General features: G+C 42.6%; 1 protein-coding gene across 2 annotated transcripts; it reads left to right on the top strand.

The window, feature by feature from the left end:
- On the top strand, positions 1–23,998 carry Map7d3 (MAP7 domain containing 3). 2 transcript variants are annotated; one of them, XM_038316768.1, is made up of 18 exons: positions 1–106; positions 3,885–3,977; positions 4,230–4,313; positions 5,430–5,593; positions 7,139–7,247; positions 8,916–9,008; positions 11,221–11,891; positions 13,096–13,226; positions 13,471–13,646; positions 15,694–15,820; positions 17,056–17,200; positions 18,084–18,191; positions 19,116–19,169; positions 19,663–19,698; positions 20,349–20,448; positions 20,991–21,180; positions 22,715–23,094; positions 23,761–23,998. In XM_038316768.1, exons 1-18 carry the CDS (start codon positions 40–42, stop codon positions 23,766–23,768), a joined length of 2,736 nt encoding a protein of 911 aa, XP_038172696.1. In that variant the 5' UTR covers positions 1–39; the 3' UTR covers positions 23,769–23,998. The 2 variants fall into 2 exon arrangements, with proteins under 2 accessions (XP_038172696.1, XP_038172697.1); XM_038316769.1 differs by lacking the exon at positions 19,663–19,698.
- The last annotated feature ends 2,226 nt before the right edge of the window (positions 23,999–26,224 follow it).

Below are 26,224 nucleotides of genomic sequence, written 5' to 3'. Positions count from 1 at the left end.
CAAGAACCACCACTAGTGGTTCACAACTCAGCTCCGAAGATGGCCGACCACGCTTTTGCGGGTACCAGTGGCAACACATCTTTGCGGGGTCTACGAGAACGCTTGGGTGAGTGGGCTGGGAACCCCCCAGGGGGATAGGAGCCCTCAAAGTGCACTGGGGTTACTGTAGCCCCGGGGACCAGCAGAGTAGCGTGGCTGGGCAACTTTTCAGTGGGGAGTCCGCTCGTCCTAGCTGGTCTGTGTCCCCCCTCATCTCTCTGAACACTCCGGGTTGGGACAACAAAGATTGGAGGACCCGGGCGTGGAGGCGAAACGGTTAGTCAGTACTGTCAGTGGCCCAACGGCCACTGCTGGGCGGATGCCATCGAACCCGGGCTTCAGCCCCGCCGCCTGCCATCAGGCACCAGTGACACCCGCGCAACTGCAGGAACACGCAAGGATGAGTGGGCGCTGGCGCGTGCTGGACATAGCTGCAGTTGGGGTGGTCCTGCCAAGATAAGGAAGTTTGGGGTTTCCCTGCATCCTAAGATGTTGGTCCTTTCCAGGTCAAGGTCAAGGGAGAAGGGAACTGGGACTTAGGGCTTAGAAAGTTGGGAAGAGACTTGTTTCTGTGCAAAGTTGCCCTGCACTAGCACGTGATTTTGTCTCTAGGCTAAACGGAATGAGAATCTGCACCTAACAATGTTTTCTCCTCAACAGGTCCTATAATCAAAACTTTCTCCGTCGGAGGGGGGGGGGGGCGTGCCTGGCGGGGTATGTTAATCTTACCAATTTTGCCAGTACCTGCTTAATTCAGGAAATTGTGTGAGGAGGTAGTATCTCTTGTTGGCTGCTTTCGGCTTGCTAACAGTTTAGTTCCCCCAGATATGCCTGTGAATAAGACGCTTTTGATTGCTATTGAAAGCCTAAGGGAATTTTAAATTGTAATTAAAAAGTTAATTCAGATTGGCTGAGAGTCAAAGACCATATATTACTGAAGAACACTTTGAATCAAGTCTCCAAAAAGTGTCGGAAGCAAGTACACTTTTGCCATTCTATAGGGGTCAAATAATATTCCTTGAGCCTCTAGCTTATTTTAAACTCTAGAGAGTTTGCAATCAATTGCTATATTGTTTATTGACTTTTATAACTCTCTGGTATTAGTTTAAAATAATTGAAATTAGCTAGCATGTATTCCAATATCTTGAAGGAACTGGGGTCTGATACCCCCTAACATTATTTATTTATTAAATGTTGGGAAATAGTTAACGTTATGAGGCAGTTGTTTACATTTACAGGACTTCAAACTAAAAAGAAAACTTTAAGCTATGCAAAAAAGGGGGGTGGAAGGATTTAATCCTGATCCGTTGTTTACATCCTAGCTGCCTCTCCTGCATTAGGTTGAAAACACCACATGTTGAATTTGCACAGCTCACCAGTTTAACTGCCCTGCTGGTTCCAGTATTTTCTGTAGGAGTTAATTTCATCTCCTGCTGGAATCCTGACTGCATGAATCAAAAAGGTGTCCTGAATAAATAATCTCTGTGGGTGCACAGTACAATTTACATGCATGTATTTTACAAATGTGTATGTGTGTGTGTATTAACACACTATATATAACACACACTATATATATATGAACTTAATAGGTTTTCTACACATTGTAGTATGCTTTGTTGTGTACTGAAGAACTATATTATTTTAACAACACAATTCCTATTTTCTACACAGTTGTTTTAAATTAAAACTGTTCAGCCAGATGAGCATGAAAAACCTGTAACTAAACTTGTTACTTTTCTCTTCTTGTTTTTTTTTTTTTTTTTTTAAATTCACACATGGTTTCTCAGTTGAGTACGGCTTACTAACAGACTGGGTCCCATAAATGCAGGCAAAGCTACTGAGGCGGCCAGCCAGATTATCAGCATTTTAGAGCTGCAGAAACCTTCAAGTTAGTCTAGCAGCCAGAATCCCAGACTCAGAGACCCCGAGCAGCTCCCACAGCGTGAATGTGTGCTGTGCTGGACGACCCAATATTTGTGTTACTATTTAGAAGGGTAATGTGCTCTTCGCCAGTGTGGCTGCTGGGCCCGAAGATTGCGGCAGTTTCTCACCAGCCTGTGTCTGTGTGCTTTCGGTAACCAGTTGTTCTCCTGGAATCAATTGCTGCAGACCAAAGAAAGCTTTTAAAATGTTTGCTTCTTTAGAGAACAGTTCAAAAGAATTTGTGCTAGTATGCTTTTCGAAATAACGTGGCGACAAAATGCCAGTAGTTTAATTATGAATAAGGCGAGAAGAATCTAATGTTTAAGTTTAACTAGGTCATAGTTTATCCGAACTGCTAGGTCCCCAGGGCGTACAGACAAATCTTTTTTTTTTTTTTTTTTTGAAATGATGATCCCTATGGTAGCAATCACAGGGTCGCTTTCAAGGTTACCCCCTAAAGTGAATCCCAGGTAACTTTTCCCCAATGCAGCCAACATCACAGAACCCATTCATTCTGTGAGTGCTAAGGCAATCCCGTTAGCACCTTAATTAGCTGAGCTGTCTGTTTGGAACTGCGATAAATCTCTTAAGAGTTAATAATCAGGCCTGTGAGGTGCGACCTGGAGCATATTTACTGTGCTTTTGCGCAAAGGTAAAAACACTTAACCAGGCAGTGGTGGTATATGCCTTGAATTCCAGAACGTGAGAGGGAGAGGCAGGCAGAGAGCTACAGAGCAAGTTCCAGGGCAACCAAGGCTACACAGAGAAACTCTTCCTTGGAAAAAACAAAAAAAACAAAAACAAAAACAACAACAAAAAAAAAAAACCCAAAAAGCAAAAACAGTTTTTAATGTTCTCCAAGCCGTTGTCCAGGATTGTGGGGCATTTTAGACGCAGCTATGCATTCAAAGTTCAGGAATTCTCTAGAATCCATCTTTTTTTTAAATATTTATTTATTTATTATGTATACAATATTCTGCATGTATGCCTGCAGGCCAGAAGAGGGCACCAGACCCCATTACAGATGGCTGTGAGCCACCATGTGGTTGCCGGGAATTGAACTCAGGACCTTTGGAAGAGCAGGCAATGCTCTTAACCTCTGAGCCATCTCTCCAGCCCCTGTAGAATCCATCTTAATGTACATTATCTTACACAGTTCCTCTCTTTCCCTCAACTCACTATCACTTTACTTGCCGTTTTTCTGCGTGTTGACAGAAGGCATACATATTTGGTGCAGTTTATGCATTGCCTCACGCGTTTTGAAACTAAACATTGGCTGTCCTTGCATCTTCATAATGCATTAGAATAGAGCCTCAGGGGTGCTGAGGGTATGGGGGTGTGGCTTAGCATATTAGAGCCCCAGAGATCAATCCCAGTAACCACAGAGAAAAGAAAGAAAATGAGCTACTTTTTAAACAGTTCCAGGTGCTTGAGCCTCCTCCATAGGGGAGGTTCAGGCTTGTTTTGAAAGCCACTTAGGCAACTAGTGTATCAACAGCCTAGAAAGTAGCTGATTTGGTCATTTATAATGTTTTATGATATTTGGCTCAATCTCTGGGTATCTACTTGTTAGTACATTGCTTCTAGATTTGTGTCTATAAATATTGTTTAGAAGATTTGGACTTTATTTATGTGAATGTTGTACCTGGCATATGTAAACACCACTGGCATGCAGTGCCTGTGAAGGCCAGAAGAAGGCATCAGGGCCCCTGGAAATGTGAATTTAAGACAGATGTCAGATGCCTGGGTATGTGCTGAAAACTGAGCCTGAGTCCTCTGCAAGAGCACTGAGTGCTCATAACCACCAAGTCACCTCTCCAGCACAAATTCTTCATTTCTTCTTTTGACATATGGTTGAGGGCTGCTGTCCTTGTATTAACTGTTAACATATAAGGCCTTTTCCCTGTCTTCCTGTGTTTTAGTTGCCGTCGCTCAAGAACTAGCTGAAGAACGGCGACGTAAACGTGGCATTAATTCTTCTGCAGTTACTTCTAAGAGATCGTCGTGTACACCTGGTATACGTTCAATGTTTTGATATATACTTTATATGTGTCAGTGCTGTAGTTTTAAAAGCCAAGGGAAGGGGGTGGCCATGCCTTTCATCCCAGCACTCAGGAGGCAGAGGCAGGCAGATCTCTGTGAGTTCAAGGCCAGCCGGGTCTACAGAGTGAGTTCCAGGACAGCCAAGACTACACAGAGAAATACTGACTCAGAAAACATAAATATTTAATAGAATTAATATCATACTAATGGTTATTTTTTGGTAGTTTTAGATGGCTCCGTCCTTAAAAATGACATCAAACAGCAATTAGCCAAAGAACGCAGAGAAGAGCGGAAGCGTCAACAAGAAGGTAAGCATGTTGACATTTCCCCTTATGCATAGCTTATATATTTCTGACTTGGTTTTTTACTCACATTGCTTAATCTGTTTATATGTAAAATATTAAGTTAACTCCATTTACTGACCCACACCAAGAAGACCCATGAGGTACCTGTGACCAAATTAGTTAATTTTTGAAGGAGTAGTTTCAGTTATCTGAAAACTGAGGCCTGGAACTTTCTTCAGCAGTTGTAGAAACAAGCAGATGGGATTTCAGTGAAAATGGGACTTAGAATAAATGAAGACTTTCTACAGCTTGGGAGCATGGTTTCCAGCTATATGTATTTCTTCTTTGGTTTAAATCAACTGACAAAATAAATGCTCAGATTTATGCAACTGGGATGCTATAGGTGATCTTCATTGTAGTGGCAGAGATAGACAGTAATGTTAGAATGTTTTTAAAGCTTTATTTATTATGGATACAGTGTTCTGCCTGCATATCTGCCTGCAGGCCAGAAGAGGGCACCAGGTCCCACTATAGATGGTTGTGAGCCACCATGTGGTTGCTGGGAATTGAACCCATGACCTTTGGAAGGGCAGCTAGTGCTCTCAACCTCTGAGCCATCTCTCCAGCCCCTAGGGAGACTATTTTATAACTGCACAGACACGTATCCTCTGCTTGCCATCAGAGAAGACCTGAATATAGTAAAGCATACTGGTTGAAGACTTTGAAAGAGGTTTCAGAGTAGATTGAAGCAAAATATAGATTCGGCCCATGTGTCCTTTAACTTGTGTTTTAAAACACAACATGTTTGTCTGATGCAGTTTGTTTGTAGCTCAAACTAGCAAACTAACCGCATAGAAGAAAACATTTCTTCCTACTTTGGAAGTTTAGTTTGCATAGGCCAAGAGTCATCTGGCTTAGACATGCCAGCTCTCCACAGTTCAGTGACCACCTTGTAAAAAGTGGTTCTTTAGTGGCCACATGTGTTTACACACATGAATTGTACATGTTCTTTACTGGTCCCGGCTATGTTGTCTTAAGAATGATAATGAGACCGATTAGCATTTTTTTCCCTTCTTTGCGTTTAATGTGGAAAACTTTCCTTGGCTTTAACCCCATGAAAATGTACTTGGAATATTTCAGCCAACAAAGAAAAACAACTGCTTGAAAAACAACTAAAGGCGAAGCTACAGTACGAAAAACAGTTGGAAGAAAGACACCGCAAACTGAAGGAACAAAAGGAAAAGGACGAGCGACGCCGAGTATCTGCAGAAGAAAAACGAAAACAGAAACAGGAGGAAGACAAAGTATGCGACTTCCCAGTCTGTCCATTTAGTGCTAGCTTCGTGTGCGTCTGAAATATTGTTTAGCCCTTTTCTGTATTTACTGGCCCTGTAGAAAAGAAGGGAGCAACCTCATCTTTCCCTATTTGTTTGCCATTTTCCTTACCCTCAGTCCAAGCGCTTAAACACTAATTTCAAGGAGGAAAGAGGAGGCATGGGAAGGTCCAGAAACTTAATTCTGTTGGCCTTTAGAGCGCACTTCACAGCATACCTTGGTTTGGGGTTAGCTCAAAGCTACTCTCTACCTCCTGCATAAGGACCCCTAACCTCTACCACCCCACCTCTCTGACAGGTCTCGTGTGGCAAGCTGATTTTTTTCCAACTTACCCAGTCTTGTGACTTCCTGAGAGAGAATGAATCATTAGAGACAATTTTGAGAATCAACAAACAAAATAGGAAATAATACAGTTGTGTGTGTGTCTGAGTAGGGGGGGGGGGGCCATGGTGGACAGAGACAGTCCAAGACAGTGTCATCTTAGTAAAAGAGGAAGTTAAGAAAGAGAGAAAAAAAAAACAGAACGGAACAGAAGCAAATGTCAGTATAGACAGAAAGGGAACCAGAAACATGGCAGAAAAAAGAGACAGCAAAAGGGCATCAACTCCAAAGAGCTAGTGGGTGTGAGCCCCAGCCCCAGCCTGGCACATGGACATTGTAAAGTGGGCTAACACATTCCTCTTTGGCCTAAGAAGAGCAGGGTGGGCACTGGAGAGATGCTCTTGTTGTGTGACAGTTGCTGCTAGGGAATAAAACAAAACCCTCTGGGCCTGAAGTTGATTTGCTCGCCGGAACGTAGCCGGGATAGTATAGTACAGGAATGAGAAATCCCCGAGCGAAGAACTCATTTCTAAACTTGTACTTATTCTGCCGCATTGTGGCATGTGATTTGTGTGACTGTTATCCTGGCCAGTTCAGGCTGCAGCTGAAGTCAAGATAAATACACTGCTTGCCTTAAAAAAAAATTCTTACTTAGTACCAGGATTTAAGCTCTTATAGATATGAACGTAATAGACAAGAAAAAACTTTGGCATAGATTTGACATAGACAGGTCACCTTTTCCTATTTCTTTCCATAAAATGTAAGGTAATTCCAAAATAGGCTATAGCATGTGGTTAAAATAAATGACCAAGGGATCAAGCAGGAGTGAAAATGGAGGTGGGCAAACATAGTGATGTGTAGATTAGCATGCATCAAAGTACACCACTCACCCTCTGTCCATTTGCTGCAGAAGTTCGGCTCTTAAGTTTCCTAATGATAGAAGTAAAAAGAGAAGCATGGTCAATTTCTCCCCCCACCCCGCACCCCATTTTTGTAGAATCCACAAAATAAAATACGAGTAATTCGGGGCGGCACTGGTATTCAATGATGAAATTAAAATTTATCTCCCAATTCTTTTAAACCTTTACCTACTTGATAAAGAAATGCAGTGATAGGATTAGTTTTAGAACAATAAATAAAATTGTGGTAATATCGTAAGCATATAAAAATGGTTTGGCATTTCTTTGAAACAGGAAAAATTTAAGGCTGTTGTGTCCCGTACAATGGAGAGATGTAATCGTGCTGATCAGCGACAGAAGAGATGGTCATGGGAGGGGAGTGTGATCAACGCTGATAAATCTGGTAAATAACAGTTGTAATCTGGGCAGGGGCGGGGTTTCATACAGGGTCTCTCTGTGAAGTTCTGGCTGTCCTGGGACTTGCTCTGTAGATCCGGCTGGCCTCAAACTCAGAGATCTGCCTGTCTCTGCCTCCCGAGTGCTGAGATTATAGACATGTGCCACCACCGCCTGGCTATAGTTGCTAGATTTAAGTTCATTGATATCCATTTTAACTGTCAGTTATTGTTAGAAGGCTGTAATCTGCAATAGGATCTACTCCCTATGTCCTATCACCTGACAAAGCAGAAGAGATCAGATTTTAACTCAGAATACACTAAACTTTATTTAAATTTACAATCGGCACAAAAATGACAAATACAAAGTTTAGCCAGTGCTCATTTTTTGTTGTTATTGTGTGTGTATGTATGTATATATATATATATATATATATATATATATATATATATATATATATATAAACTAAGTCTAAGCCTGGAGAAATTGGTCAGTCAGTAAAGCCACTTGCCTTGCGAGTTATAAGACCTGAGTTCACTCCCCAGAACCCACTTAATAATCCAGGTGTGGTAGGTATACACGCATATTTTCAGCACTGGAAAGGCGGGGGTTAATTCAAAATAGCTGTTGCCATTACTTTATTATTATTTCTTGAAGGATGTCAATGAGAAAGCTACATGACTTAGTCACATGATTTACAACTCTGGGGCTATGTTCATCACATTGCCAATGCAAGGAATTTTCACATGGCACAATAGTGCTACTTTAACAACAACAATGTATACTTTATTTTACAAGTCTTAAAAGGAATTCTTGTTTAATGACTATTCCTCAGAGTCCTAAGCTAGAATATTTCAGATAAAATGGGAAGTATTTACACAAAGCCCATTGTTTTCTCTTATTGTTTTGTTCCCTTGTGACATCTACAGCAAATATAAATGGATTTTGGTTTAAAAATAGTTATAACTAAATGAGCCACTCATTATTCTTAGACACCATCATGGATTGTGTTTAAAATTAAGGATTAAATATTCACAATTTAAGAAGACTGGCGGTGTCAATATTAGACATTTTCCCTATTAGACATTTTCCCTATTAACTTTTTATTGGTGTTTGTTTGTTTTTTGTTTGTTTGTTTGTTTTTTTGTTTTTTTGGTTTTTCGAGACAGGGTTTCTCTGTAGCCTTGGAGCCTGTCCTGGAGCTAGCTCTTGTAGACCAGGCTGGTCTCGAACTCACAGAGATCCGCCTGCCTCTGCCTTCCGAGTGCTCGGATTAAAGGTGTGCGCCACCACCGCCAGGCTGTTTGTTTGTTTTTTGAGACAGGGTTTCTCTGTGGCTTTCGAGTCTGTCCTGGAACTAGCTCTGTAGACCAGGCTAGCCTCCAACTCACAGAGATCCACCTGCCTCTGCCTCCTAAGTGCTGGGATTAAAGGTGTGCACTACCACACCTGGCTAATGGTTTTCATCATTTTCTAAGTAACTTATTTTCACCTCAAATAAGATAATGAGTAAATTTTTAAGTTTGGGGTTGTAAACTACATAATACTTGAAATTAAATAAATTAAATTCTTGCAAGTAAGAGTTGAAAGAACTTTAGAGTGTTTAATAAGATGAGCGAGCCACCTCTGAAAAAAATAAAAAGGAAAGTAAGATTTCTTTGTACTTGATGTTTAGGAAAAACGGAAAGTAAACGAAGCACTTCTCTGAATAGAAAAGACAATCAGTTACATCCCAGTGTTGATGTGGAACACGTGGACACCACGCCTGGTAAGTAATTAGTGCCAAGGATAGAACTTAAGTACTGGTTTAAAGAAATGTGTTGAGCTTAGTTTTATTTTGCTTAAAAAGCTGCTCAAGAAAACATCCATATGAGTATGATTATACAAACTGAGCAGATTATATTTAGGAATATATGTATATGTGCATGTTCCAACAATTGATGAAAAGAGAGGTTATGAATCTGAAAGACAAGGAGCGGAAGGGGTATGTGGGAGGGTTTGGAGGGAGGAAAGGGAAGGAGGGAATATAATTATCCTATAGTCTCCAAATAAAAGAAAAATTTTAAAAGTCATTAAAAAAAAGTACAAGCCAAACTACCTCTTCTTGATCTAAAAGAATGTACTATGGTAAGAAAAAAAGAATCTTATCTTTGCATAGGTACACAGTTCCTGGCCTACGACAGTGTAGAGTAAGCTGAGGAAATAAATTAATGTTAGTATAGGTTTGTACCGAAGGACTACTTTTTGATTCATTTCAAATGTCATGAAATTTCATTTGGAAATTATAAAGGTTGGCGCCAATTTAAACAAAGCTTTACTCTGTTGCCTTTTTGTTCCTACTACTGATTTTTGCACAAAACTCATAATTACTATTGAAATATTCCTTTAAAGTCAGTTTTATTTTTATATTTCCTTGTTGATTGACTGTATATATGAACATATACATGTGCACACAGGCCACAACGTGTGTGTGAAGGTCAGAGGACAATTTGTGGCAATCGACTTTAACATGCGGGGGTTCCAGAGACTGCACTTGAGTCCTTAGGCTTAGTGGCAAGTGTCTTTCCCCACTAAGCCATCTCACAGTACCCATCCCGGCTACTTCTTATTTTATAGATCTCACACTGCAGTCCTGGCATAGTCCAGGATGGCCTTGACCTTAGAACAACCCTCCTGTCTCAGCCTCTTGAGAACTGACATACTGGCATCAGCTATCAAGCCTAGCTTTAAAGTGATTTCTCTTTCTTTTTTTTTCTTTTTCCTTTTTTTTAAAAAAATTTTTGAGACAGGGTGGGTTTCTCTGTATAGCCCTGGCTGTCCTGGAACTAGCTCTGTAGACCAGGCTGGCCTCTAACTCAGATCCACCTGCCTCTGCCTCCCGAGCGCACCACCACCACCACCTGAGTTTCAAGTGATTTCTCTCAGACAGCTTTTCTCCCTCTACCATCTCCCTTTCCTCTTCCTCTTGCCTTTGCTTCATCCTGCCCTAGTTCGCTTCTTTGTTACCCTGATGAAACACTAGCTGACAGCATCTTAGGAAAGACAGGGTTGTTTTGCAGCCCATCACTGGAGGAATCCGAGGCAGGACCTCAGGCAGGAGCTGGAAGCAGAAGCCACAAAGGAATACTGTTTACTGGCTCATTTCCTGCACGCTTTCTCCCATATGCTTCTTAAGGAAATCAGACCCTGCATCAATCAGCAATCAAGAAAATGCCCCAGAGACATGCCCATAGGCATGTGCTGGCGGCGGTTATTCAACTGACGCCCAGCTTCCCAAGTGTCTCCAGTTCGTGTCAAGTGGACAGTAGAAACTAAGCAGTATACATACATAACGATCCATTCTATGACAGGAGATTACCTTAGTTGATTCAGATGAAATCCTTTGGGAAGAAATGCAATTTGTGTTAGGTAGGGATCTTTATAAAGATTTAAACAACATATTGACACCCCCCCCCCCAAAAAAAACAGTTTGACAAGACCATTTTGTTCAGTCTCAGGACCTGGGTTAGGTTCTCAGCACCCACATGGCAGCTCACCACTGTCTGCACATCCACTTCTAGAGGATCCAATTTCCTCTTCGGGCCTCTGAGGGCACCAGGCATACAAATAAACACTCAGGCACATATGAGAAAAATAAATAAGTCTTTTAAAAATGTGGTTGAGATTTTGAAATACAGTGTGATTCAAATAGAAATCTTTTGCTGCAAGTATCCTCTTTACAGGGACAGCTGATTTTCATTTGTAGTGAGCCATTGTGGTTACAGGAACTCTGTTGCTGATGTTGCTTCTGTAATACTACTTTTCTGATGGTTCTACTCTCAATGATAGATCTCACTGAACAGTTCCTATACTGTGTAAAATGCCTATAACTTCCTATTAAATAGTGCTTCTCTATTGTCATACTGTGGACACGGAGTGTTTTTATCTAGTCAAATTACTACCTTTATGTGGACTTTAACTCTGTCCTCATTCACTTATAGGCATGACCAAACATGTTTTCCGCTATGTTACTGCACCGGGGTTTACTAGTGATGGTCTAAAGTCTTCCGCAATATTCTCTAAGTCATCCTTAAAAATGCCACTTCCAACCAAATTAGAAATCACACCCACAAAGAAAATTGAAACATCTCTCAAGGAAAACATGGAAAGACCAGCAAAGGCGAATGCAGAAGTGCCATCCAAGATGAACATGGAAGAACCCGCGCAGGCAAACACGGAGGGACCATCTAAGGCTGCTGTGGAAAAGGCACTCCGAAACATAGAGGACATCTCTGGTGCTAAGGTGGACATTTCCCCCAGGGTGAATATTGAAGGACCCGCTCATGGGAGCTCAATGAGTCTCCCCGAATCAAATGCTGACGAATTCCACCAAATGAATGTAGATGCTGCTTCGAGTGTTGAACCATCCCCCATTGTAAGCGAGGATTCATCCCTTGTTCTGAGTACCGGCTCATCATCCTTTATGAGTGTGGAAATATCACCTGTCGTGAGCATGGATACATCACCAGAATTAAGTATAGGCTCCGCAAGTGCTACACCATCAGAAACACACATAGGAACATCTCAGACTTCTCTTAAGATCAGTGGGGAATTAAACCTTGAGGCCGGTATGGAAGCCCAGCTTGCGACAAATGTTGAAGGACCACCTCAGGTGAGTGTGTAAACATAACCTAGACAAGGTGAGTGTGCAAGCACGGCCTAGGTAAAGTGAGAATGGGAGCATGGGCTAGGTAAGGTGCTTATAGACATACAGCCTAGACAAGGTGATTGTGAGCACAGCCTAGACAAGTTGAGTGTGAGCACAGCCTAGACAAGGTGAGTGTGAGCACAGCCTAGACAAGGTGAGTGTGAGCACAGCCTACACAAGGTGATTGTGAGCACAGCCTAGACAAGATGAGTGTGAGCACAGCCTAGACAAGGTGAGTGTGAGCACAGCCCACACAAGGTGAGTGTGAGCACAGCCTAGACAAGGTGAGCATGAGCACAGCCTACACAAGGTGATTGTGAGCACAGCCCAGACAAGATGAGTGTGAGCACAGCCCAGACAAGGTAAGCGTGAGCACAGCCCACACAAGGTGATTGTGAGCACAGCCCAGACAAGATGAGTGTGAGCACAGCCCAGACAAGGTGAGCGTGAGCACAGCCCACACAAGGTGAGTGTGAGCACAGCCTACACAAGGTGAGTGTGAGCACAGCCTACACAAGGTGAGTGTGAGCACAGCCTACACAAGGTGAGTGTGAGCACAGCCCACACGAGGTGAGCGTGAGCACAGCCCACACAAGGTGAGCGTGAGCACAGCCCACACAAGGTGAGTGTGAGCACAGCCTAGACAAGGTGAGTGTGAGCACAGCTTACACAAGGTGAGTGTGAGCACAGCCTAGACAAGGTGAGCGTGAGCACAGCCCACACAAGGTGAGTGTGAGCACAGCCTACACAAGGTGAGTGTGAGCACAGCATAGACAAGGTGAGTGTGAGCACTCCTTGAGGTGATGGTGGGAGTTTCTCAAGCAAGTGGAAGAATGCCTCTCATGACGTGCAAACAGCTCCCAAGGCTAAAGGGACAGACTTCAGAGATTTGTTTAGCAGTTAATATGAAATACATTGAGGAAAAAGGCTTCTGAGGAATAGTCTGGACTGTTCAGTGAGGTCTAGAAATGGAATTAGATTTTGAAATAGAAGATTTTAAAATGTATTTCTGTGATATACTTGCATTGTGTAACTTCTTAGCCTAGAAAAAGAAATATCTAATGTTTCATGAATTAGAAAATTGGAGGTTTCGGGAACTGTGACTCTATAGTATAATATAATAATTGTTAGTAAGTTTCTTCTTATCTTATTGACTTGGTATGTTCAGAACTCAGAACAGGACAACACAAGAAATGAAAACCTTACCACCAAGAAACAGCAGCCGTCACACATTCCGTGTTACAGATGGTCGTCATCTCCTGCAGTCGGGTGCCACCCACCTTCTCCCATGAAGGCTGTGTAAGTAACCTATTTGCAGTTATTTCTGATAGGCATTTTATTGGAACAAGTGTCATATCAGTGTTTCCTAAAGGAAAAAATATAACATGCAAGGTAAGCCATTGCAAATGGGAAAAGCAAAGTAGCTTTACTTTCTCTGTTATAAAAATGTCCAGTTTGTAATTACCTTATAGTATCAGTGCATTGCATCACTCATAATTAAATACTGAAAAGTAATCGGGACACATTTGTTACTTTTTCTCAGCAGGCAGAATCAAAAGATCCGACCGCCATCCCCTCTACCAGTCTCATCAAGACTAGCATCGAAGACTTCTCTATCGTATAAAATAACCCCGGTTCAGAATATCCTGTATGTGCCGAATGCATTAGGTACAATAACAAAGACAAAAGAAGCCTCTCAAAAGCGTATGACCAACAGAGGTAAATTCTTTTCCTAAGTATTTTAGTGACACAAAAATCTTGAAGTACTTGAGAATCATCATAATTTTATTCCCTAATTGATGGAACTTTGGGAGTGGTCTTTCTTTTACCAAGCACTGGTTCACTGGAATGCTGCTTCTCTGCTTGCTTACCCACCCCTCTGTTTGGAAACTTCATTTTTGGAGCCATTGCTAGAAGCTTAAGTTGGATGAGAGGGTTGAGCTATGATCCTTATGGGCCCTTCCAGCTCAGATATTGGCTTGTTTGTAGTATGAGGGGGAGCGGGCTGCGTCCCGCCACCCAGCTAGCTTAACCCCCCGAAATAACCACACAGAAATTGTATTAATTAAATTACTGCCTGGCCCATTAGTTCTAGCCTCTTATTGGCTAACTCTCACATCTTGATTCAACCAATTTCTAATAATGTGTATGTCACCATGAGATCATGGCTTACCGAGAAAGATTCAGCATGTCTGACCTGGCAGCTTCATGGTGACTTGGCTCTATCTGCTGCTTTCTTCCTCCTAGAATACAGTTCTGTCTTCTCTGCCCATCTAAGTTCTGCCCTATCAAGCCAAGCAGTTTCTTTATTGATTAACCAATGAAAGGAACACAAATACTGAAAGACCTCCTCTACCAGTTCTTAGAGAGTTTATCCAGCTACATGTGCTTGAATAACTTTTCATCAGATGTAGGCCAGTTTCCATGTACATACATGACCTGTGACATGTCCTGATTTGTGCTGAGCCCATGTTCACACTGTTACTTTGCCGGTAACGTGCATTTTTACACATGCCAGTGTTACTTGGTCTCAGATGTCCTGGGAATTCTGTTTTTAAAAGAAATTCCAGTGAATTATCTGTATCAAATGATCTTTTGATGATGAATTAGTCATTCTTAGTGTCGACAAATTTTCATTTCTATATAGTTTATCTAAACAACAAAATTAGTTATATAAACTTAATATTATAATATTCCTCCATGTTGGTGTACGCCTTTAATCCCAGCACACAGGAGGCAGAAGCAAGTGGATCATGGTGAGTTTGAGGCCAGCCTGGTCTACAGAGTAAGTTTCAGGATAGCAAATAGAAGAGAGAGAGAGAGAGAGAGAGAGACAGAGAGATAGATAGATCCATGTAAAATATACCTTATTTTAGGGCTGGAGAGATGGCTCAGCGGTTAAGAGCATTGCCTGCTCTTCTAAAGGTCCTGAGTTCAAGTCCCAGCAACCACATGGTGGCTCACAACCATCTGTAGTGAGGTCTGGTGCCCTCTTCTGGTCTGCAGGCATACACACAGACAGAATATTGTATACATAATAAATAAATAAATAAATAAATATAATATACCTTATTTTAATGATAGAGTTGGCTTCTTTTGTTACCTACAGCTACCACTGTATGGTGACCACATGTATATGGGGTTGTCAAAGTTTAGGTAAACAGCAATGGAAGTGATTACAAATTCCACACATATACCAAATATTATTTGATTTGTTGAGTATTTAAAAGGTTTTTTTTAAGATTTATTTATTTATTATGTACAGTGTTCTGCCTGTATGTGTACCTGCACCCCAGAAGAGGGCACCAGATCTCATTACAGATGGTGGTGAGCCACCATGTGGTTGCTGGGAATTGAACTCAGGACCTCTGGAAGAACAGTCAGTGCTTTCAACCACTGAGCCATCTCTCCAGCCCTATTTAAAAGGTTTTACTCTTCATTTGGATCAGGCATAAACTTGCCTGCAGCATATTTTAGTCGTTCATCATAGAGTCCTGGATTTACCTGTCTCTGACCAGTTAAGCCAAAGTAGAAGGACATCATTGCATTTTGAATATTTCAATATGCATTTGTTTGAGAGACAACATGCTAATATTTTGTTAGGGATGAGCTGGCATTGTAAACAACTCCCCTAATTAGCTGGCGATTAATTCTGGTCTGTGCTCATATGTTTTTAATGTTTGGGAGGGTCTCATTTATTATAATTTGTGGGCTTGAAAGGCAATGGGTTCCCTGATCAACTGTTTCACATGTTTCTTTAAACTAGAATCTGATAATAAAAGTGTGTCAAGCAGTGAAGTGGCCACGAAAATTTCGATAGAGATACACCATGCCGCTTATGAACAAAAAGGCAAAAAGGAGAAAGAAGAAGACCAGCAAGAGACCAAAAAAAGGTAAGCACAGAATTACCTTTCTCTCCCTAATCCTTGGTGGGAGTCCAAACTTTTTTTGCTCTCAAATTCTAGGTTTCAAAATGACAATTAACTGTTTTCTGTGGTGAGAAGTCAATCATTGCTTTCTAGTTAAAGAAAGAAAGGAAGAAAAGCCAGGCAGTGGTGGTGCATGCCTTTAATCCCAGCACTCAGGAGGCAGAGGCAGATGTATCTCTGCGAGTTCGAGGCTAGCCTGGTCTACAAGAGTTAATTCTAAGACAGTCAGGGCTACATAGAGAAACCCTGTCTCAAACCTCTCCCCTTTTAGAGACAGAGAGAGAGGGAGGGAAGGAGGGAGGGAAGGAGGGAGGGAGGGAGGGAGGGAGGGAGAGAGAGAGAGAGAGAGAGAGAGAGAGAGAGAGAGAGAGAGAGAGAGAGAGAGAGAGAGGAAGAAAATAGAAAACACTTAGAAAGGTGTTCTAACTGGCTCAGTGGAATGGTAACATCTCAGCTCCTAGACATTTCTGTTTGCCTTCACTGGAATGACAGAGGGGCAGGGGTTGGTGGGGAGACAGATATACTGAGATTCATCTCTGTGTCGCCAAGGTCTCATATAGCTAAATGAATTAGTTCTAGAAGGTTGTCCCCGAGAACACACAAAGAACATCTGAACTTGACATGTTCTTGCTCGGTCATCTTGAGACCCATGTTGTGTTGTGTCTTGTAAACTCCTGTCCACTGTGGACAAAGAATACTGTAGGGCTGACTCTATTTCCAAATACCAAGTGTTTCAAGCACAGTTGCTTGGGAAAAGGAGGAAAGAGATACTTTGAACAGGAAACAGTTTGAAACTTGGGCATTATTGTTCCTTGTCTTCTGCAAACAGAGCTGATTTAGCATTTGAAAGCACTGACTCCTGGCACACCATTAGACCCTCCTCAAGATTACCTGTCATCCCTAGGTGAGATTGGGCGTGTTCATATTTAAGACCTTAAAGAATCTGTCTCTAACATGATTAAAGGCTATTTCTCTCTTGCATATGTGCACATATGTAGTCAGGTACTTCTTAGAAATCAATTAGTACACCCAAAGGTCTCATTTGTAAAAGGTGACTCTTGAATAGCAAGAACACTATCTTCCATAAATGCAACTGTATTACTATATCCAAACAATTTCACCATAAATGCTTCCATAGTCCTGCAAACTATATATGCTAGCAGCTAAGAAAAATACTAACATTCTTTAAATACCGTCAGTATTTCTAGAAAATCAGAAGGTATGGTAGAGAGAGTGGATGAAGTCCCAGTAGAAGAATCCTCGCCCTGCAAAAATGAGCAGCAAGTAAAAGATCTGACAAGGAGACCTTTTGAGCCACCAGAAGACCAGAAACAACGACTACAGGTTTGTAGCCTTGGCATTGCCACTTCTGCTCAGAGAATCTGCTTAGAAAGTGCAGTTGCGAGCCGGGTGGTGGTGGCACATGCCTTTAATGCCAGCACTCAGGAGGCAGGCAGATCTCTGTGAGTTCGGCGCCAGCCTGGTATACAAGAGCGAGTTCCAGGACAGACTACAAAGCTACAGAGAAACCCTGTCTCGAAAAACCAAACAGAAAAAAAAAAAAAGGAAAGGGCAGTTGCAATGCAAAGCCGCCATCGGGGCCACTGAGCAGACCTGCACTGGCTGCACGTCTTTGCAGCCTCCAAAACCTACGTGGCCATAGTCAATTTCTGTTCCCAGCTTTAGTAGATCATTCCTCAGAACTGGTTACATCTAAACCTCCTTAAATCATTGTGTATGTTTGTATTGCTTGGCAGGAAACCCTCACAAATTTTCCCATAGCTTTTGAGGAATGTAAGGAAGTTGACTCCTTGCTGTGTTAATACCTCAAAACCACGCACTTTGAAAGCAGTGCTTCTCACAGGGCGTTCATCAGAAAACACAGATATTTACATTGCCATGCGCAACAGTAGCAAAGTTACAGTTAAGTAGCAATGAAAGTAATGTTATGGTTGGGGTCACTGCGACATGAGGAACTGTGTTAAAGGGTGGCAGCAGTAGGAAGGTTGAGACCCCCTGATTTAAGGTAAGGCAGGCACATGTTCAGATGTCTGAAAGATTTCAGACAACATCGGCCTCAATCTGTGTTTTTGAACAGGCTTTGAAAATAGATAATACATGTGATAAATGGCTACCAGCCTTGCAACTGTTTGATTTTTAAGCCCAAAAAAATTTCTTATCATCCAGATATTTTGAAATTAATGATATTTTTGTACCAATTTTCTAGAAAGGGGACAACACCACGATGAAATCTCAGGACGGTGTTGAAAGTAGACAGAAGGAACAAGAAAGAATTATGTTACAAAATTTGCAAGAAAGATTAGAAAGGAAAAAGGTAATTCTCTGTTTCATGTGTTTTGTGTTAATGGTAGGTGCAAGCTAGCAACATATTTCTCTGAAAATCCTCAACCAGGTATGTGGTAGTCCCTAGCTGTCTGCCCACTGTGGTTGTTTATCCTAAGGTGCTGACTTCTATACAGGAAGCTAGCCTCTTACTGGTGGTATTTTGTACCTCATGGTTGGCATTGTAGCGATGCCTCAGTATGTCAAACCTGTAGAATCAACGTTCCTTTTAGCAGGATGACTCCAGACTGACAGAGGTTAGTAGAAGTTAGAGTTTCTTCTAAACTGGGCTGTAGCTGGCACTCCATGTGGTGGGAAGAAGTGGAGGCCTCTTAGAAAGGCCAGTGTTTGGATTGTTTATAAGGTAGGATCTGATTTTATGCAACCCCACGTGGTTTATCTAGGAGTCCCTGCCTGCCCTGACCTACTGCCAGGTCTCTGTCACTCTGAGGCAAGCAACAGGCCACAGCTCTCCTCACCTTATGTCGTGGAGAGAATTCTTATCCCCCACTAGAGTACATCCTTTTTCCTCAGCCTTCTGTTGCCTTAGGAACAAGATCTCTTAGAACCATAGCATGGGTGAAGGTGCATTATTTTCATGAATGTTCGCTGCAGCCATGGTCCAGGAGTGCCAATTAGTTTGCAGCGATATGTGTTGAGTCTCACTGAAAGTAGTCTGTGTCAAAAAGGGAACACGGAATTACCATTTGAGTGTCTCTGTTATGATAGGAAGGACAATTGCTACCATTCACAGTATATTATAGCTGAGACCAGGGACAGAAGAGAAGCCCAGCTGCTGCCCCAAGACTTTCGTTAAGGCTGGGGTTTGGGGACAATCCCAGGCATTGCCTGCTATTCCGTGGGGGTAATCACTATTTTTTGAAATCTGCTTACGTTTTCATTTCCCTTTGACTAGAGGGTTGAGGAAATAATGAAGCGGACGAGGAAGACAGATGTGAATACCTCAAAGGTAGTCTCCACCCACCAGCGTGCATATGACTTCCTCTCAACTTCCTGCTCTTGGCATCCCTTCATTTTGACCAGTCTGGTGATAATGAAGTCTGGTGGCACCATTGCAGTTCCCTGGTCCTTAAAAGCCCAGAACTTGTCTTTCTAGCCCTAGTTTGCTTTCATGTTCTCGTGTGAAATGCTTGCTTGGGTCTTCTTGCCTAAAGCAGCGAGGCTGGTTTGTCTTTCTCCTAATTTTTTTAGCCAGTTCCTGGAATGTTCTAGATCCTGCTTGTGTTGTTGTTGAATTCGTAGCACTCTCCTCTCCCAATCTGTGCCTCATCTTATTGTCATTTGCTGCTGGAGAGAAGCTCCCGGTGCTAATGTTGAATTTATCAGCATCTTCTGCTAGCTTAACGTTTTTTACACACTTCCTGAACACTTGGACATCTACTTTGGTGACATGCCTATCTACCTGTCTCTTGTGTCACCTGCCTTTTCTTACTGATTTACAGGAGTTTTTACCTACTCTAAGCAGGAGTCCTTTGGAGGTATGTGTTCCAATCTTTTAATAGCTTTTTGTGAACCAGTGCTCTTCATTTCAGCAAATGAATTTAGACCACACCCCTTTCCAGTGACGGCTTTCCGCATCTGTGTTCTAGTTGCTTCTCCCAACATGTCTTCTGACTATGGCACATGCAGTCGAGGCTTGCTTTTCTCTACATTCGGAGCCACTGACTGACATTCGGTTACAAACTGCTCTTTTTACTGCTCTTAGTTATCCCCACAATGTCTGATAGAAATGCCACTTCTGAAAACTGTTGAGTCACAGCCACAAAGCTCATTCAACTCATTGGCCCAGGGTCTTTGACGTCAGCCACTGCGCCTGAGTTCATCTTGCTCTTTGCTGACTCTTCCCACTCTGACTGCACTAGTATTCCGAGCAGAGGATGAATGGGAGCTGAGGGCTGTAGGCTCTGCACTCTTGGTCTAGGAAAGAGTTCATTCTTGAGTGTCGCCCTAGCTGAAAGACAGAACTAAGGCCACCAGCCCATCATGAGGCCAGTTAAAGAGACTGAATTTTTTTCTACCCTTTATTCAAAATGCCAAAAATTAGCCATCCGTCTAGTCTTTTCTTCTTTGAAATACTAAAATAGGATGGTTAAATGCATATAATCATGATTTTCCGTGCTAACCATAGGCTTCAGAAATATCTGATAATTGCCCATCCGAAGAGGATGAAGCGGATGATGAAGCTGGAACAGAAAGTGATGAGGACTCCGTGGAGATGCTTCCATCAGGTTTGCTTGTTCCTCATGGTTACACATAGATGCAAACACTGGTACTATCAAAATGAGAACTGGGTTTAAGCAGTCTCATGAGAACCAGGTCAGACACAGTGACTAGAGCCCCCAAGCTGCTTCTGAGTCATGGGGGGTGGGAGGCTGTGGACAGTAAGGATATTTGAAGTAAAAACAGACTCAAAGGCAACCAAGGGCAGGAAGCAAGGCATAATCCTGACCTTTGACCCATCAACCTTTACTAGCAAAGAAAAGAGGATATTCTTTGAAGAATATTCCCTATGGCCATCACTGAATTAAGAGTCAGGCAAATTAATGCGCATGCTGGACAGCCCCTCAGCTGGCCTGCTCAGTCAGGCTTGACTGGGCCTGGTTCCCCAGAGCATTACCTGCTTGGCCCTTCTTGCCTTAGGCAAGGGGACACACACACACACACACACACATACACACACACACACACAATCACACCAGGATTAGAGGGTTTGATTTCTCTTGTCTTTGTTGTTGAAGTTCCAACTTGAATTCTCTTCTCCCCACTCCAGGAATGAATACGGCACTTAGCAAAGTGAAAAAGTTTCACCAAAACACCAAGAAAAAGCCTCAAAAGCTAGTGTTTTTGCAAGCAGGATCTGGTGAGGTAGACTCGGAGAAGAAAGTCCATTTTAATAAAAACAAGAAAGCGATCAAACAAAACGACCCAGACGAATCTACAAGTCAAGCAAAGAGCACTAAGTGAGTCACTTAGCACCTTATTTATTCAGATGAATGTGGGAGACGGATGAATGCCATCCTTAGAATCCCGAGCAATATTAATTACTGCTTTAGCACTTAGTTTGCGTATACCAAACATTATGTCCAGCACCCTGCTTGATCCTAATGGAAACAAAATAGAGCCCACAGCAGTCTTGCTGGATCAGGATCTTTACCTCCATCTTTTGTTGGTTTGGTTTTTCAAGTCAGGGTTTCTCTGTGTGGCCCTGGCTGTCTGGGAACTTGCTCTGTAGACCAGGCTGGTCTCAAACTCAGAGAGCTCCACCTGCTTCTGCCTTCTGAGTGCTGAGGTATACCACCACCACGCAGCACCACCGTCTTCTACAGACAAGCCAAGTGAAGCCAAATTCAAACCCAGATTCATGAAACCAAATTGCTTGTGTTTGCATGGTGAATGAATGCTGTTTCATTTATTGAGGGAATACTCAATATTCAAAACAATGAGAATATATCTCCTCGCTTTCACTGTTATGCAGAGATTGATAATCCTCTTCTCATTTCACATATGAGTAAGCAGGCTCCGAGGTTAAGTTGAGAGAGTAGGAACTGTTTGTTGAAAAGGAACACTGCCCAGATGATAACCTAAAACAGTCTAAAGCTCTGAGGCCCACTGGAGTCGCTGTCTGCTAAGAGACTAAGTTGGTTCTGGTTGAAAGGGGGTACCACATTCAACTCTTGCGCCTGCTCTTTAGTTGCTCCTTACCGTCTGTGTCCTTAACTGACTTTAAGAAGGGCAACAGAGATCTGCAGAGATGGTTCAGTTGGGTAAGGGCACTTGTGCAAGCATTAGGAGCTGAGGTCAAATCCCAGCATCACACCAAAAAAGCCTGGTGTGCCTGGGCAGTGGTGGTGCACACCTTTAATCCCAGCACTCCGGGAGGCAGAAGCAGGTGGATCTCTGAGTTCAAGGCCAGCCTGGTCTACAGAGCGAGTTCTAGGACAGGCTCCAAAGCCACAAAGAAACAAACAAAAAAACAAAACAAATAAAAAAGCCAGTGCATATAGGCTATGCACTCACCTATAACCCCAGGGATGGGACTGGGGGCTAGAGACAGTAGGATCTCTAGGGCTTGCAGGCTGCCAGTTTTGCTCCAGGTTCAGGTAAGATACAATTTGAATGCCAGTGTGCTCTGTGATCTACACGGTCCCAGCCTTCTCATTCTAGGATGTGGAAAGTTTTTTTTTTTTTTTTTTGGTTTTTCGAGACAGGGTTTCCCTGCAGCTTTAGAGCCTGTCCTGGAGCTAGCTCTTGGAGACCAGGCTGGTCTCGAACTCACAGAGATCTGCCTGCCTCTGCCTCCCAAGTGCTGGGATTAAAGGCGTGCGCCACCACCGCCCGGCCTTTGTTTTTTTTTTTTGTTGTTGTTGTTTGTTTGTTTTAGGATGTGGAAAGTTAGTTTATTATATCCAAGGCACTGCTCAGAAGTTAAATGATCAAAAGCTCCACTCATGGTTTTGGAAGAGCCAGGATTCTAACTCCAAGATTTCATTCCAGGACACCTACCAAAAAGCAACCTACCCGAGCAGTGAGGACCAGAAAAACAAGAGAGGCCAACCCCACCATCCGATCTGCAGTGAGCGTCACTACCAATCAAGAGTGGGTCTGTGGCAAAAATATAGACCTTAGTCACACCGCCGAACCACCTGTCCCAAGGACCACCGCTGAGAGCGACAAACAAGATTCAAAGGATTCTGTGCCAGCTCACCAAGGTCCTCAGGTGCCGCTGGACCCTAAGAAAGAAGGCAAGCCTGGACCTGTTCCTTTAAAGAAGGTTTTCTCTAACCTCCACTTGGCTGGAAGTGCAACTGAGCTTGAAAATCCCTTTGCTCCTGGCTGTTCCTGGATGGCATTTGGAGAAGGCGAAGACGACAGTGGTGAGTCTGTAGGAGTGATCTAGAAGAATTTTCCATTAAGATATATTTGAGAGAATATATAACTTGACAATAATTTCCATGCCCTACATCTCCTGCCACATAAAAATAAATATTAGTGCTTTTCAAACCCTGGCTTCATCTGCTCCCCTGCTCCTTGGCTGCTGGACAAGTACAGGGCAGGGCAGAGAGCAGATATTTACAATTTGTCTTTCATTCTGTGTTTCCTAAACCAGAGGGTATTTCTTGTTTTTCTCTTTAAGACATTATCGAGGCTGGGAAGATGGTTGTGGGGCAAGCTTTAGGACTTGACTTTGATTGCCGGCACCCATGTAAAAAGTCAGGTGTAATCTCAGCGCTGGGGAGGCAGAGACAGGGGAATTGCTGAGGTTTGCTGGCCAGCCGGTGTAAGCTGACGCACTTCCAGATTCAGTGAGGCCCTGTATTTAAAAAAAAAAAAAGAAGATACTAAACAGCTAACCGTGGCCTCTACACTCACTGGGACATAAGCAAAAACCAACTCTCCTTGCCAAAAGCAGTATGGGTTCTTCAGGTGTTGTTGGGGGGAGCATTTAGAGAAGAACACCAGAATGTTCAGGGGCTTGGGCATGATACCGTGAGCACCTGCTCTACTAATCTTTCTTTTCTTTTCTTTTCTCCCCTGATTAGATACATAAACCCCCGAGGAGCCTGGGCGGTTGATCTTCTTCTCCACCCCCCCCCCCCATATTAAAACTCATAAGGCCAAGACTCAAAAAGTGGTAACCGAATGTTCAATCAAAAAGAAAGGAAAACAAAATCCCATCCAATACTCACCTCAACACCTACTTAAGAGAATGTTAAATATCACCTTGTTCTCTAGAAATTTTGAGTAAAGAGGTTATTGTTTTCCTGAGAAAACAATCTTTATGGTCTGCTTCTCGAGTTTTCTGTCAGCGGGTATATGTCAAGGGATTCCTCACAGATTTTTTCATTAAATGATCATTTTCAGTCCTCCAAAAAATTCTATTAAAGGAATATCTCTATTCCAGGATCTATTTGAAACCCTAAAATAGTTGATTCTGGTTAATGATGACACTTTGCCAACTAGAAACAATCTGATCTCACAGGGAGCATAACAGGAATTCGGAGTGCTCACTAGAGTTGGGTCAGAGTCTTCCTGATAGACACAGCCCTGCTTCACTGCCTGTACATATGTACGTATGTACATAAAATTCAGCTCCCATCCCTGTCCAGTGCTGATACTTCTAAATGCCTGAACTAGATGTAAGCTTGAAACCACCGATATCTTTCGTGCTCTCATCAGTGCTAGCGGGGTTCATACACCAAATGCGCATGGTTTCGTCGCGACAGTACTTGGCTGTTGTCTCACCGAGTACAATTAATTCCTTTAAATACTGTGTGTTTACAGCTTTTTCCGCCTTGCTTCCCAGGCTTGTCCTTCAGTATACACTGGGGCCTGGGACCTATCAACAACATGTGCTTGCCTCTTCTGGGCACTTGCAACAAGTGAAGACAAGAGCAGGGCTATTCAGTTCTGGTGCCAGGCACATGGACATACACATGTGTGCATTCACACATGTATGCAGAGGCATTTCAATTGTATTTTAATAAATAAAGACTGCCTGAAGATCTGAGAATAATACAGCCACACTAGTCAGCCAGCAATGACATATATCTTTAATCCCAGTAGCCACACTAGTTGCTATAGAAATTGGGGGGGGGGTGCATGCCTTTAATCCCAGAACTAGAGAGGATTATAAGACAGGGGGAGACAGCTCTCAGACAGTCTCCTTCTGAGATTCCAGGAGGCAGGATCACCATTTCAGACTGAGGTCGAGGTAAGACCCAGTGGCTGGCTGTTTTGCTTTTTGGATCTTAAGGTTGAACCCCGGTTTTTATTAATCGTGCTTCCTGTATATGTACACACAAAGGTGGTGTAATTTCACATTCCGTGTCCTAACACCGAGTTTGAGTGTTTAATCACAAATTGTTTAAAACAGGTCAATGTTCTTGAATTGGCCACCAATCTTGAATTCTCAAAAGGAAATAATTATATTATCTGATGCTTGGGCCTTTGCTCCCTTTGTTCTGTATTAGGGCAGGGTGCCTTAGGTTTCAAATCTAGTTTTAGATACTTGTCTTACATGTAGACAGCAAAAGGCAATCATCCTGAAAGATGAGCTTTTGATATTTTTCTATACAAATGTCATGTGCTGCAATACATTTTATAAGTATCTGCCATATGAAATAAATGTCTTGGATAAAACCAGCTTTGTTTTCGTTATAGTAATAAAACCACACTGGTGGTGGTATAGAGGTATCACCAACAGGCCACTGGCAAACCTAACCAACAATCAGATCTTCATCTTTCCTAGTCTTCTGCTTGGTGATTTAGCAGAGTTCCAGGTTTGGAACAGGAAAATGAAACTTCAAACTCTGATCTTTTTGTTTGTTTTGGTGTTTTCAAGACGGGGTTTCTCTGTGTAGACTCAGTCGTCCTGGAACTTGCTCTGTAGCCTAGGCTGGTCTCAAACTCACAGAGATCCACCTGCCTCAGCCTCCTGAGTGCTGGGATTAAAGGCGTGTGCCACCATCGCCCAGCAGAACGCTGATCTTCCTTTTTCTTCCTCTGTGAGCTGTTATAGCTGAGGCCCACTGATAAAGTAGGTTTTTGGCTGTTATTTTTTTAAATATTTATTTATTATGTATACAATATTCTGTCTATGTAGATGCCTGCAGGCCAGAAGAGGGCACCAGACCTCATTACAGATGGTTGTGAGCCACCACCATGTGGTTGCTGGGAATTGAACTCAGGACCTTTAGAAGAGCAGGCAATGCTCTTAACCACTGAGCCATCTCTCCAGCCCCTGGCTGTTATTTTTTTTACTGCAGTAAATAATGTAATAAACATGTATCAATTATATTTTATTTATTTATTTATTTATTTATTTATTTATTTAGAGTCTGGATCTTGCTGTGTTGCCCAGTCTGGTCATGAACTTATGAATTCAAGCTGCCTTCTGGCTCAGCCTCTCATGTAGCTGCAGCTACGAGTCACTTCACCAAGTTAGAGACCAATTAACCCAAGTATGTATTCACAAGGTGGTGCAACCATCCCCCACTGTCTTGT

Source organism: Arvicola amphibius, chromosome X (assembly GCF_903992535.2).
Source record: "Arvicola amphibius chromosome X, mArvAmp1.2, whole genome shotgun sequence".
In the NCBI taxonomy this organism is placed as follows: domain Eukaryota; kingdom Metazoa; phylum Chordata; class Mammalia; order Rodentia; family Cricetidae; genus Arvicola; species Arvicola amphibius.
Note: the sequence above shows the minus strand (reverse complement) of the source record. Positions and strands in the feature narration are given on the sequence as shown.